This window comes from Rhinolophus sinicus, linkage group LG05 (genome assembly GCF_036562045.2).
Source record: "Rhinolophus sinicus isolate RSC01 linkage group LG05, ASM3656204v1, whole genome shotgun sequence".
NCBI lineage: Eukaryota > Metazoa > Chordata > Mammalia > Chiroptera > Rhinolophidae > Rhinolophus > Rhinolophus sinicus.
The window spans coordinates 82,364,035-82,378,191 of record NC_133755.1 but is presented as its reverse complement, the minus strand read 5'-3'; the positions used below and the strand labels follow the sequence as shown (position 1 = coordinate 82,378,191).

General features: G+C 47.1%; 1 protein-coding gene across 10 annotated transcripts in view; it reads right to left on the bottom strand.

Annotated features, from left to right (window-relative positions):
- The window catches only part of ANKS1A (ankyrin repeat and sterile alpha motif domain containing 1A), a 171,181-nt gene that overhangs the window by 93,036 nt on the left and 63,988 nt on the right, over positions 1 to 14,157 (bottom strand). For 6 of the 10 annotated variants that reach the window (XM_074332831.1, XM_019738740.2, XM_074332834.1 and 3 more), the window contains exons 3-9: positions 12,518 to 12,674; positions 10,661 to 10,723; positions 4,156 to 4,452; positions 3,312 to 3,387; positions 2,926 to 3,027; positions 2,728 to 2,829; positions 1,225 to 1,424 (exon numbers count right to left, since the gene is read on the bottom strand). In XM_074332831.1, coding sequence (XP_074188932.1) covers positions 1,225 to 1,424; positions 2,728 to 2,829; positions 2,926 to 3,027; positions 3,312 to 3,387; positions 4,156 to 4,452; positions 10,661 to 10,723; positions 12,518 to 12,674 — 997 coding nt within the window. The remainder of the gene's footprint in view (positions 1 to 1,224; positions 1,425 to 2,727; positions 2,830 to 2,925; positions 3,028 to 3,311; positions 3,388 to 4,155; positions 4,453 to 10,660; positions 10,724 to 12,517; positions 12,675 to 14,157) is intronic. The other 4 variants (XM_074332833.1, XM_074332836.1, XM_074332838.1 and 1 more) reach the window with 2 other exon arrangements.

Here is a 14,157-nt window from a genome sequence, read left to right as displayed (position 1 = left end):
GCCCGCAAAGCCTTCCCCGCGCGTGGATATGCTGACTTCATTTGTCTAATAGTGAAAGAAGTGAGAAAACCATCTCTGTCTATAGCAGCATGACGCCAGCGGTGCTCGGCAAAGGCAATGCTCTCACCACTCACACGTTTTACCACAGCCTTGCGCACACCCTCTCTGATGGGCTACCACAGGACTGTAGGCCTGTCCCAAATCCATACTGGGCAGGGCAAGGAGCCTAACAGAAAAGAACACCCGGAAACATCAGGCCACGCCAGGGCACACCTGAAGAGGCCGAGGATCACCGAGCAGCAGCCAAAGGATCATCCAAATGGCCAGATTCAGAGCAAAAGGAAAGAGCCAGCTTCTGCAACAAGAAGAAATAATATGCACACGGAAATATGCCTCACGGTGGGACTAGCACCGGGATCCTGTTAGGCCACTGGACAGGTCAACAAAAGCACCGCGCTCAGAACCTCAAATTACTGCGCGTGGCAACGCAGGAAGGATGGCCAGTGGGAGCCCTGAACCAGGCTTAGGCTCACAGTAAAACCCAGGGGAGGAAATGGGGGCCAGGAGTCTGGAGAACAACGTACAAGGCCAGAAGTAGAAGCAAGTAGAGAAAGAAACAGTGAGACAGGAAGGTGGGCCGTGCGAAGGAAAAACTCAAGGCTCTCCTCATGCCATCATTTCAACGGCTAAACGGGTTATAGCTGGGAAAAACAGGACTGCCACATACTGATACTAATACATGCAATGTCTGATTAAACCTTGCTACCACCCTGCCGAATACGGAACTCTGTCCAAAGCCAAATGGATAATCCTTTGAGGGCAAGTGGAAGGTAAGCATGTGCTCACAGGAACCTATTTCAGTGAGCTCTTTCACCGTCTGAACTGCTCTCCAGTACACAGCAAAGACCCCAAAGGCAGAAGCAGCATTAAGGCTAAACAGAGATACAACGCATTCATTTGCTCTGAAGCCAAAAAGTCACCAAAAGATGCAAGCGGGTTATACTTCAATTGAAAACACCGAGCTTCTATCTCAACGCCAGCTGTATGGTTGAACCCCACTAAGCAAGAGGGAGACTCAGGAGAGCCCAGAAGGACCGGGGGAGGAAGATCCAGGCCTGTGACATGCGACATGGCACTAGGGCTCACACTTCCTGTCCCCAGCACTGCACACAAGCGCAGGGGACAACATGACCCCCAGGCTGCTGAGGGCCCCGGGCCACATACAGGCCTCACTCCAGCAGCTTTCACAACTCCTGCAGCCTCAGCTTCCTTGTTCACGGAGTCCCGGTCGGATGACCGCCCGCTGGCCATGCTGTCCAGCGAATGGCAGGAGACGGCATTGTACAGCGCTTCGTAGGGACCCTCCTCCTCGGCGCTCACATCGAAGTCGATGATCAGTTCAGTCACTGCCTTCTCCACGTCACCTGAAGAGGACAGGAGAGGGCCAGAGAGTCAACGAAAGGAGAGCACAGTCTCGGATTGCCAACCACTGCGACCACCAAAAGCTTCTTCAAAAACCTGGACCGACAAACACTAATCCAGTGCAGGAAAATGAATGACTTATTTACTCCATGGACAGGAATAAACATAGAGAATTTCTTTATAGCGAACAGATTTTTCTCATTCAATATGGAAAACCCTTGATATCTATGAGAGGTAGCTCCCAAGACCTTCATAAATCCCCAAATACCTCAATACCATGAGAACATAAAGTTAAACCACAAAATACAGCAAAGTATAACTAAAAATCTTAAGTAATCCTTTACATTCTTAGTAAGACCCTCCATGTGCTCAAGCAAAACAGGGTGCGAAGCCGTCTCAGACGGAGCCTCCCTCACTGGGTAACTACGAACCTCGGAGGAGCCGAGATCCAAATCTGTGACTGCAAAACTACCCAGGGATCTCTGGGTCACTTGCAAATAGTCCAAACTATAGCTGTAAAATCCCTGAAAGCTGAGAGCTTAATGAACTACTAATCCCATTACTAGTAGATTCTGAGGTCAGGACAAAAGTGTGACCGGGGAGGAGGGCCAGGACTCCCCAGTAAAGACAGACTGAGTGCCCTTTCACCCTTGTATCTATCTCCACACTCCCTTGAAAAATCCCTTTCCCTGTTTAGTGTCTGGCTTTGTTCTGTTTCTCTAGCCTCCTTTATTGTGGCTTGTGTCTGGGGAAGGCGTCAATCAGTATTTTGTTTTTCTCATTCATCAGGACCCAAGAGACCACTCAATAAATCTGTAAAGGTGGATCCTGGCAGCACTAGAGAGGCTGGACTGCCTCAGCTAGCACCCAGGGCACATTTATGGGCCAAACGATACATTACCAAAACCTGCCACGTACACATCTACCCACCAACCAGATGACACTCATTCAGTATTTACTGTGGGCCAACGATGTTTAAGACACTACAGTGTGTGTGAGAAAAAGGTTTCACTGAGATTTGAATTCCTTTTGAGATTATCCTGCCTAGTTCACATCCCAGAAGAGATCTCATAGAGCCAACAGTGAAAACAGAGAATAAAGCAGGAAAAAAAGAGGGCGGCTATCAGAGGCCTAAGCTATGTCCAATAAAGCTTCATGTAGCAGTTGGGAAAAAAAATGAATTTGAATACAAACTTATTAAGTACTCCCAACTCCCTGAAGTTGTTATTTAAATTAAGAGTTTCCATTCTGCCAAACTCTTTGCAAGCTGAGAGCCCCTTTGCTGGCAGAGAAGAGCCGCCTTACCCTGAGACTTCTGGGATACGGAGTCCATGTTGGAGATGAGAGGTGGCTGGGGAGTGGGAGTTTTATCTGCCTCTTTTGCACTTCTTTTTCCGGTCATGTGATCTACAGGGAAAGACAAAAAACAGCTGCACCAAATACAAATGCCTTGGTTTGGCCAGTGTGTCTTCTGGTCACCCCAGCAGAAAGACAGCCCGCTACCTTCAATGAGCGCTGCAATCTGCTGGCTCTTCTGAGAAGGCAGTTCCCGGACAGTGTCCAGGGCCGTCAGTCCACGGTTATCTCTTATGTTGACATCAATTCCTAGAAAAGCACAGCAGGTGGACAGCACAGTGAGCATTTGCAAGTCAGCCTCACTGAGGCTCCAACGCCAGGCTTCCTACGCTCCCAGCAGCACCACCACCAGGTTTCATCCAAAGCCGTCTAACCCAGCTATTCATGAACAACTCATACATTTGCCATCAGTCAGTGCAGATGTACATACATTGGGTTCAAATGCAGCCAGTGAGGTCCCCCTCTGGGGAGACTGGGGGGAACCATCCCCACCCTGGCATGCTGTGTAGACAAGAGCGCTGCCAACCTCTCACCTGCAGCCAGCAGGATTTGCACCACATCGGTCTTGCCAAACAAAGCAGCCTCATGCAAAGCACTGCCCTTCTCCGTCTGGAAAGCAAACGAGAGCGCAGAGCAGGATGTCATCAGAACAGTGACCCAGGTTTGGCGTGGCTTCACACGACAAATGGGACATAGACAAGAAGGGACAGGAAAATAAAATAAACCACACAAAGTTCTCTGTCATTATCTCTCCCATTTTTCTTGTCTGGATTCCAAAACCACGATCATGGCCTATACATCAAGGGTGTCTGATGTGCCACCAGCAGGCCACACGTGAGTAACTGCACAGTTACTCTTGGAGCCACCTACTGGTAAAACTCCTCAAAATTCCACCTTCCTGGGTGGAAGGAATAATGAGAAGAAACGTACAAGGGAAAAAAATCACCTTTAACTTCAAGGGTGGTTTGGTCAATGCAAAGCCTAGGGAAGATCGTTCCTCTGAACGGAGAAAGACCAACCAAGGGAAAGGCTAAGTCTCCCGTCGGCCAGGTCAAGCAGATGGGACTCTGGAGGTGCTACGCGGTGGCAGTGGGAACACATGTATAGGAAGATAATGAAACTATTGGAATTTTGAGAGCTCATCCGTTATCACATCTTTTCAGGGTGCAACGACTATAGATGACCCCTGAAAAGAAGCCAAAACTAACAAACTCACTTGGTGAGTTTGTCTCTTGAGTTTCACAGGAAAATGAGTCAAGGAACAGAAGCTCTGACACGTGATGCGAAACGTGCTAAGTAAGAACACAGCCCAGCAGCACGGCGTCTGTGCCTCTCCCAGGACTGCGCCCCGAGCCTGGCAGGTATGTGGGCCGCTACCTGGTAGTTGCTCTCCATGCCGGCCTCCAGCAGTACCTGCACCACGGCTCTGTGGCCGTTCCTGGCCGCCAGGTGCAGGGGGGTATGCTTCTTAGTGTTGCAGCTCAGGAGGTTGGGGTGTGCGTTGAGAAGCATCTTCACCACCTCCAGTCTCCCGTAGAGCGCGGCCAGGTCGAGCGGCGTCTCGAACTTGTTATTGCGCATGGTGGGGTCCGTCAGCTCCTCCAGGAGGACCTTCACCACCTCCGTGTGGCCGTACTGCGCGGCGCAGTGCAGGGCCGTCTCATTGTCGTTGTTCTAAAGAGGCAACAAGCAGATCGCATCAGAACGGTGACTGCCATGTGACGGGGACAATCACACATAAAACCACTGAAATTTAAATGAGAAAAATAGCAGCAATACTTGGGGACTGACAGAAGTCGGTCAGATCCAGACACACTCCCCTGCAAGCAAGGCCGACGGCTCCCATCAGCCACATCCGGCCCAATTACCGCCAGAGGGGAGCAGTCACCTCCTTGGCATGTGCTGTCTCTCTCCTCTGTGCTGTGAAGTCCGCGTCTCCAGATTGCAGAGAGACTGAGCTAGGGAACGTGGCCGGCCTTGGGCAGAAGCCCTGGCACGGACGAATGCCAATAATATCACTGCCATTGATTCATTTGAAACTTCAACTGGTTTTACAATTTATATGTAGCCAACCCTCTGGTTCTGATTCTGGATTGGGTGATCATCCATTGCCTCACACACAAGCTTTTTTGAAAGAGTTTGTCATCTGCTTAGCTTCTTGCATGCAAATCAATCAGCCAACAATGAAAGGAACAGAGCAGAGCACCAAAATCACGCTCAAGACATCAGCCAACAGCCATTTCCAGGGGAGGGAGGCACAGAGGAACTGGGACCCTGAGCGGCCCTGGGCCTATTCCAGAGGCTGCACCAACCAGTACATGCAGGGCCAGCACAGGGAAGCGTTTCTTACATAGGAAAGACTCAACGAGACACTGGAATGTTTTGTGTGAGAGGTGCAAAATATTCAAAATTGTAACACTGCCATCAATTCCAATTCACGACCCCATGGTCCTTTAATGCCAAATTTGCGTCAAACTAAAGGGAGAACTTTGGATAAAATAGGAGAAGTTTGTGCTTTTTCAACTATCGGCAGCAAACTCTTACCTATTCCAATTATGTTCTTTCTTTTACTACTGACAATGTATAATCAGGGCAGGAATAAAGCGCTTTTCATGCCCTTTCCTTTTTTAGAAGCACTAATGAAAATAATTGTCCCACAAGATTTTGAAATTCCTGAATTTATCCGGGAGGCTTCTGCCACTTTAGGGAAACAAAGCTTATGAAGGGGTTTGCCCAGCAAGTCAATATTATGCACCTTTCAGTGGTCAAAAGGCAAAAATCAAATGTTTCCACAATTGCTTTAATTGTATTAATGACGTTCAAAGGAACGGACCAGAAGTTACCCAAACACGCATGCAGTTCCATCTGCTTTTGACCTGGCATTTGACTGCATCATTTTCTCCAGCTACACCAAGGGTGCCAGAAAGATCCAGAGCTGCTGGGAGCAAGGACCCAAGAGGCCAGAATGATAGCAAAGAAAATCTTAAGACTGAAATGAGGACAGAAAAGGGTGGTAGCAGGAGGCACATGCAAGATAAACGCACACAAATAAACAGAGGACACAGCACTGAGTTCAAAGGTGGTTCAAGAGAGCAGCGGCTGAGAAAGTGCAGGCGGTCTTCATGGCCTCGGGCAAAGGCAGTTAGCAAGGCCCCTGTGATAGAACAGGGCCCAGGGACGGGGAAATGCTGGGCGGAAGGTAAGTCTGCAGGGTTCCCTGTGCCAAACAAACCATTAGGACATCCACTTGGAAGGCCCAATTCCTAGGCAGATATGGCATGAGTTCCCTGAGCAAACTTAGAGCTGTCACTTAGTTTCTCACGATGAAACAACAGCTATATCAACAAAAGCTCACAGGAGCTTTCTGCAGAGCGATCCTGGAGCCAAGTGGCAACTCGAGGAAGTTGAAGAGGATTCTCAGGGTTTTACATCTCAAGATTAGCATGACAGCAAGGGTCAAGCAAGTCAGCTTCTTCTTGTTAAAACTCCCATCCAGAAAACCTTGTTTACTCTGAAGCAGATACTGTTGTCTCTTTTATATCCAAGTAGTCGCCCAATGAGCAGAATAATCCGTCCTTGATTTTGTAAAAAGTATGCCATGAGGGACTAAAGAACTGTAAAACTCAAACTACCCATGGGGGGGGGGGTGAGGGGTCTTCCCTGTTTTTTTTTTTTTTTTTTTTGCCAGAACTAAGACAGCTGCCAAAAAGCTGCCTTGCTAAAAGGACAAGGTTTTGATCACTACCAGGCAACGTTTCCACCGATACGAAAAGTGGCCTCACCACATCCCTGCAGAGTATCAGGCTCATATCCACAGTGTAGAAAGCATCCCACTTATGTTTCTGTCCTGCCAGACGTGGCCTGGTAACCATAACAATCTTGGGTTTGTGTGTGTGGTGAGCACATCTCTCGACTATTGAACACAGGCCACTACCATGAGCTGTTATTGCCATTTCCCATTTGAGCCTGACAACTATACCGGCAGGAAGTCACTCTGTGTTGATTCATAGACCCACAGGAAGGGGAGGGATGCCAGAGAGCGCAGACTCACAGCCACCTGGAACCCTTCTCTTCCAAATCGCAGCACAGGTGCTCACAACACCTCAGGAGTTCCCAGAATCATACTACTATGCAGCTGGACTGAGGAAGGGCACTGAGAAGAAATACCCCAATTTCCCCCAAAGTCTTTGCACAAACTCTCCGTTCCTGCCCATTTTGAGACCACTTTCGTTTTTCCTTGCTATGGTCAGTACTTCTAAGAAAAAAAAAAAGATCCCTATATACACCCTTTATATCTGTAGACCCCATTCAACATGTAAATCCATTATATTTAGGCGTGTCCACACACACACACACACACACACACACGCAGCAGAAAACCATACAGAAACATTTCCATGGCCTTTCTCTTCTCAGACTATTCAAAACCACTGTCACCTCCCAGTGCTTAGGTTACAGCCAACTGAACTCTTGTCCATTGTTGACAGAGACCTGAGTTAAGGACAAACTGGGTCTACTGAGATTTAGAAGATACAGGAGGAACATGAGTACTGCGCCCATCACGTGAAGGGGAGTCTGACCTACTCTGTAAGGGTCTAGCAGGTAGAACTCTGACCAACTGACAGAAGCTTAGGAAGACAGATAGCAACCAAGCATAAGAAACCAAAAATCAGTGGAATCCCCAAAGAGTAATTCTGTTTGTTATTAGGAGAAACAAACAAACAAGAGGGAGATGGCCCATCTTTTGGGTGAGAGAATATTCCTGCTCTGGGTGGGAAGTGGGCTTAGATCAGTGACTCTCAAGCTGGCTTCACTTTGGAGTTACAGGGGAACTTCGAAGGAACTGATACTGAGTGCCACCCACACTCACCGAGGCAGCACCTCAGAGCGACAGCCCGGGAAGACTATTATTAAAAGCTTACCACCCTAGTAGTCTTCAATCATTCATCACCATCAAGAATGAGACAAACTGGCGTCATGTGCATTGTGACATGATGCACTAAAAAGGGAGGACACAATATTACTCCTGTGGCATCCTTACCAAAAATGTATAACCTAAATTGAGGAAATATCAGAGAAACTCAAACTGAGAGACAGCCAACAAAACAACGGGCCTATCCTCTTCAAAAATGCCAATGTCATGAAAGACTCTTTAGGCTGAGGAACTGGTCCAGGATGTGTATGATCCTGGACCAGGAAAAAAAATGGTTCTAGATGACATTCTTGAGACAATTTGTGAGATTTGAGCATGGATTCTGTATTACATAACTGTATTATGTCAATGGCAAACTTTCTGAATGTGATCATTGTATTGTGATTATATAAGTGAATGTCCTTGCTCTTAGGAGATACACGCTGAAGTATTTGGGGCTAAAGGTCATGATGTCCATGACGTAATTTCAGATAGTTCATCATCAACCTACACCAATTACATACGTGGGGGACAGGGCACGCGAATGTGACAAAATGTTAACAACTGGTTTATCTAGGAGAAGAGGATAACGCAGTTCATTGAGTTATTCTGGCAACTTTTGTAAGTTGGAAATTTTTCCAAATAAAGTTTTATGAAAGCTCGCTAGGCGATTCTGATGCTTCCAGACAAGCTGAGCAGCTTGTGGAGACAACTGGTCTAGGTAACTTGCAGGTCTCTTCCAGCTCTAAGACTGAATTAATTTTAAGTGTACAGAAAAACAGATCCGCCCTAAAACTAACTTGACTGTGGCTCATCTTCTGATATTCAGGCTAAGTTAAAATTATTTTATAAGACAGTAACACATAATTTTCATGGTTCCCCCTTAGCTGGGGGTGACTTTCATTTGCACTGGTCTATGCTGACGTGTGACAAAGGAAAGACTCCGTATGTGGAAGCTCATGAAAACTACCTCTGCTTCCTAGAAAGGCACCTTCGTTCCCACAGGTGCCTGACAGGACCTGCACGCAAAGTCCTAGACACGAGCCAGGTCAATACTGCGTCAGGGTAAGACCCAGGGAGGTCAGAGCCAGATCAGCTCAAGGACAGCCTGCGTTCAGCACAACCCAGACAGCTCCATCCTCAATCCGGTTTCCATCAGTTGCCCCGCGGGGGAGGGGCGGGAGGAGATAAAGGGCAGTATTTCCAAAGAGAAAAGTCTGTTCTTATTCCGTTTACATTAATTTTCTCTTATGTGTAGAAAATCAAGGGATAGGACAATGTACTTTCAAGAACCAAAGGCTTACCTTTAATCAGAGCTTTACAAGCTAACTGAACTCACCGCGGAGTGGGAAACAATCACCTCAAGGCGCCTCCCCGCAAAACAAAACCCTGTACCGACTAACTGAGCAACGCTTCATCCAGCTTCCTCCCCTAGCAACGAAGAAGGAGTTCCAAAAGGCCATTTCAGAAATACCACATTAGACATGCCTTTTAAAATTGGGATCTCAAGTATTACTAGTTACCAGATATTTCTATGCACATCATCTTACTTAAACTCCAAAAGAATACAGCAAGATAGACGGTATACCCCATTTTACAGAAGAGGAAACTGAGGCTCAGAGAAAGTAAGACACTTGTTCAACAAAACCAAGTAAGTGGCAGCACAGAATTCAAATTCAGGTCTCACTTGACAGACGGTGACCTGTGCGAGTTCTCCACTCTACCGTATCATTTTCAAAACAAAAAAGGGAGAAAACTAAGAGCATCTTCCTATTTTGAAGATTAGAAAACAGACTGTAAAGAGCGGGCCCAACCAAAAGTGAATGTGCTCCACTAGCCCAGATCAAACTGCTTCTCCACCATCATGGCCCAACAGCTGAAGAAATCTTCCCCAGAGCCTGCCTAGGTCCAGTCCGCAGGGAGCTTCATTTGCTAAGTCAGTATTTCTTAAAGAAAAACATGAACTATCTGCCTTGCATTTAGACACATGCAGAAAAGCATCTTATGTTTGCCTTCCCTAAGGCTGTGTTAAGTCAGAGAAGTGAAAGGGAGCTAATGTGAGTAATGCAGTGACTCAACCCAAATCCAGATTATTGCCAAAAAGCAAACTTCATCTGAATGAAAAGAGCAGGTGAGAGCGCTGAGGAAAGAGGCTAACATCACCTCTCCTCCCCACCCCCCAAACCCTGCCACCGATGTGGTGAAGGCCCCAGGGGCAGTGAGGCCGGCAGGCCTGGGCACCAGGCTGATCAGACCTTTACCGGTCCCAGCCTCACAGGGTGGGAGACTAAACGCAGGTGACCTGCGTGGGCCTGCTTGGCCGAGAGTGACATAGCAGAGAGAGAAGTCAACGCTGCGGGGAAGGGACTGAGGCTCTAACCCCCAGGCAGAAATGCACAAACTCAGGGAAAGGAGAGCAGAGCCACAGCAACAGATTTTTAGTCACCCCGTGCCCCTGCCCCCATGCCCCTACCACAAGCTACTGAAAATCAGATTCTACTTCAAAAGAAACATAGGAAACAGACTAAAAAGAAATTTTCTTTTTAATCCGGGAAGTAAAAAACTTAATCATTTTTTCTGTGCTTCTTAAAAAGTAAGCTAATTTGTTGGACATCTTTTAGTTGCGTTTTTCTTTTCTGAATTTAAATGATTTTAGAACTCACAATAGTAAATTATGCATATAATATGGTTCCCTCTTTCCCCCCATTTCTGCCACTTCTAAGATTTTCAGACATTCTAGGAAAAGCACCCAACCTTTCCAGAATTAGTACAGATTTTAAAAATAAACACAAAACCCACTGAAGCTACATGTTCCCATTCCCAGCCAAGCCAGAGGCAGATGGGCTGAAGCGGAGAGCAGTCAGGGTGATGAGAGGAGCCTGAGGGGACAAGAGTGGAAGCTGGAGAGGACCAAAGAGGGAGTGCAGCTGGAGAAATGATGCAGAGAAACCCTGGCAGTGAAGTACACACCTTGGCATTGATATAAGGGTCAAAGGGGCCGTACTTTTTGAGTTCTTTGATCTCAAGAGCATTCTACAAAAAGGAGAGGAAAAGAAAAGGTGACGATGAAACGGATGAAATATATCAAAGCAACGCACAGCCCCTAGGGGGCGCAACACGAGAACTCAGCCGGACCTGCCCTCTGGGAGCCTCAACAGGAAGTTAACGGGATGACTCTCTCCAGGGCTCGGCACTCATCGCCCCCCTTTATGAAGCATCCAACCAGAACCACAGTAATGGTTTTTAAATAAATCAGTTAAGTACTTGTAACTACTACCAGATCCATTAGGTTCTTCAAGCTATTGCAGCCATCGTGCCCAGCCCCCGCGCCACCCACCCGGCTGCCATATTCAGTGGGGACACCAGGCGGGAGGGAGGCGGCTGTGAGTAGGACAAGTTAGCACACTCAAGTGGCTCAAAACTCCAAGCAGCTGTGTTCCAAGGCAAATGTGAGCAAAGACAGGATGAGAAATGGTTCCTGAAAATTTCTTAAATGAGAAGGGCTTTGATAGGTGACTCGTTTTTTCAATATCAAGGGCTATGAGTAAAAAGCCAACTTCCTTATAGGTTTCCTCCAGATAAATGACAGTCGCTTTAGCAAGGAGGAGTAAATTGCACATCGATTCTAAACAGGCAATTCTGAAGCTACCATATTCATTTCTAATGTTACGAAACAAACATTCTCGTTGATGATCTTAAATGTGTGCTGCTCACCTCCCCAGAAAATACAGCCCAACGGGAAAGGGAAGCTGATGAACAGCTATCCTCATAGTGTCACCTGTGGGAGCTCAGCTTCCATTCTCGCAGACCTTGGGGTGAAGGTGCCCTCCTCTGGGTCAAAGTCACGCTCGGGACAGCCCACTGAGAATGTGCACGGTCTAGGTGACAGATGGCCTCGCAGCATGACCTCCTACTTTCTGAGGATAATCCTGATCTAATTCCACAGGGAATTTCACAGTCTCCTCTCAGCAAAGTCATCAGGAAAACAGTCCTACCCTGAGAAACAGCATCATCGCTCTCATTCAAGCAACTAAGAAAAATAGCTGCTTCGGTTCCGAGCAGAGATGGGAGAACGGCTTGTCACACGGGGAGAGCCCATCTCCTCTCAGACCCAAACTACAGGGAGCTGTATTCTACAGGAGGCTTATCTAGAACGTGCATAATTCAAGTGTAAGTTTTCCAAGGTAATAAACGTAAAGAGGATGTAGGTCTCAGAACACCTAAGTCCATGGACATTGTAAGGTACTTCTGCTCAAATGCTGCCTTTTTTATTTTCAAGGATTCTCTCTGCTTTGTCAAAGCATGGTCACTTAAATTAACATTAGAGGACACCTTCGTCCTGCTGAATCCTTCCTGACCTCCACTCACGGGTCTGGGAGCTGACTTTCCAGCACCTGCTCAAGTACTGCCACGCCTGCGAGTTCTGATGCACGTACAATAGCACGGGTCACGGACCGACATGCGCTGGGGAGCATTTCTGTTTACCAGCTAAAGCTGCATTGCCAGGTCGATGGCAGAAGCACAATGTGCAATTAATGAATAAGCCCACCAGTTTGAAAGGGACGCGCAGCAGCTTTGCAGGATTTGCATGATTTCAAATCTTGCACATGAGGTTAGTATTTCCATTTTTATGATAGCACCATTCCCAAACTGCATGACTCAGATGCATGGGAAATGCATCCTCACAGAGTGAGGTCTCCCTGATGCACTAAGAGGACGGCAGTCACTCAGGGCCTGGAAGAGACCCGACTACGGGACGGAGCCGGTGACGGCGCTGCCGAGGTCGTGGCCGCCGTGGAACGGAAGAAAGTGTCCCTTCCTTCCGACCTGTTCATTGACTCTGGTGTGTGAGGGCCCTTGATGGATGAGCAGCCGCACTATCTGGGCATCTCCTTTCCAGGCTGCCAAGTGCAGCGGGTAACAGCCTTTAGAATCAGCCACGTTGGTCAGCGCATCGTTCCTCAGAAGAACCTCGACCACATCCCTGGAAGGCAAAAGTCCACCATGAGTTTGCAGAACGCAGACGCCTTTCCTACGAACAGCTCTTCGCACATACACAGCAAGCACAACGGCCTTTCCCAGCTACGATCGCCTCTCCGCCTGAGCTCATTGCCCAGCTTCTTCCTTTTATCCCATAAACTACTTGGACAGCGGTTGATGGGCAGCTGAGCCATCTTGGGCCACTCCACAATGACTCTCTACCTCCTGTGTATCTAGGCTTTCTAGATACTCCATCCATTTTCCATTCTTTTGGAAATGTCTGGTCCCCTTGTCTAAATCTTGCAATACTTCCTTGTTTGTGATGCTTAAACAGCAGTCGGGACATAATTTACATAAAAGAAGTCATGCAAGACAAACAGCATTAATTCATTACATTATTCAGAGAATTTAATGATATGGGAGCTGAAAGTGGACAGGCAGAGCCGAATTCAAGTTATTGCAAATACAAGCCAGACACATGTGGCATCGTTTGCTACATCCAGGAAGAAGGCCTTGGCATTCTTGGGGGCACCACTAATTAAGCAGATACAAATGTATAATTATCCCCAGGCACATGAGGTTGAAGAAAACCCCCACTGTAAATAAAAACAACATCTGGAGATCAAATTGGCTAACAAGCTACGGTCTTTCAAATCCAAGATTCACTTTAATTCATGTTACCCCACTGTTTGGGGGGAGAGGGGTCGCTACCTATTTCTTGTTAGCTTTGCCTAAAACGGCTATAGAAAAGACACAACAATCACTTTTAATATATTTTAGGAAAGCTTAAAGTAGAAGGTAACAATCACCGCCTTGTTTTTGGCACGTCAGAGTCACTCAGGCTGGGCCAAACATTGCACAAGGTACAGAACCCCACCAAGTGGCGAGAGCTCTCCTCCTTGCTCAGATAAATCTAAAGTGGTCCCAACAATCCCTCCTCATAAAAACTAAATTCTATGGCCAATCTCTTATAGTGTCATGCCTCGGCTGTCTTTAACACTCTACTCTCTTACACTCTGGTTTCCATTCTTACACGTCCTAGCACACTTACTCGCCGTACTCCACAATCGTACCTGTCCCTTCACCCAGCCACCACGTTCTCCCTCACCCGAAGGGCAGCACCCTCTTCCAGCTGCCAATCATTTGCATCTATGCTTTCTTCTCTTAAACTCCTCTTAATAAACTCTCTTAAACTTCTCTTAAACACACTTTCTCTGGAAAAATTCCCACACAAATACCACCCATTTCCTAATAGCCTCTCTATCCGTAAGAGAATTAAATAGGCCATATTATTTATGTATTTCTTCTCTTAAAAATGGTTCTTGTCTGCAAGCTAATGTTATGAGGAAAAAATGGCAAGCAAAAGACAGAGTAATAAATAACTACTTTAACAGAGGGAAAGTTTCTCATGACCGCTCCATCTATTTTCAGCTTATAAAGCAGCTGGTTACCGAACAGATTATCCAGCCCTTTTATGATCTGGCTGC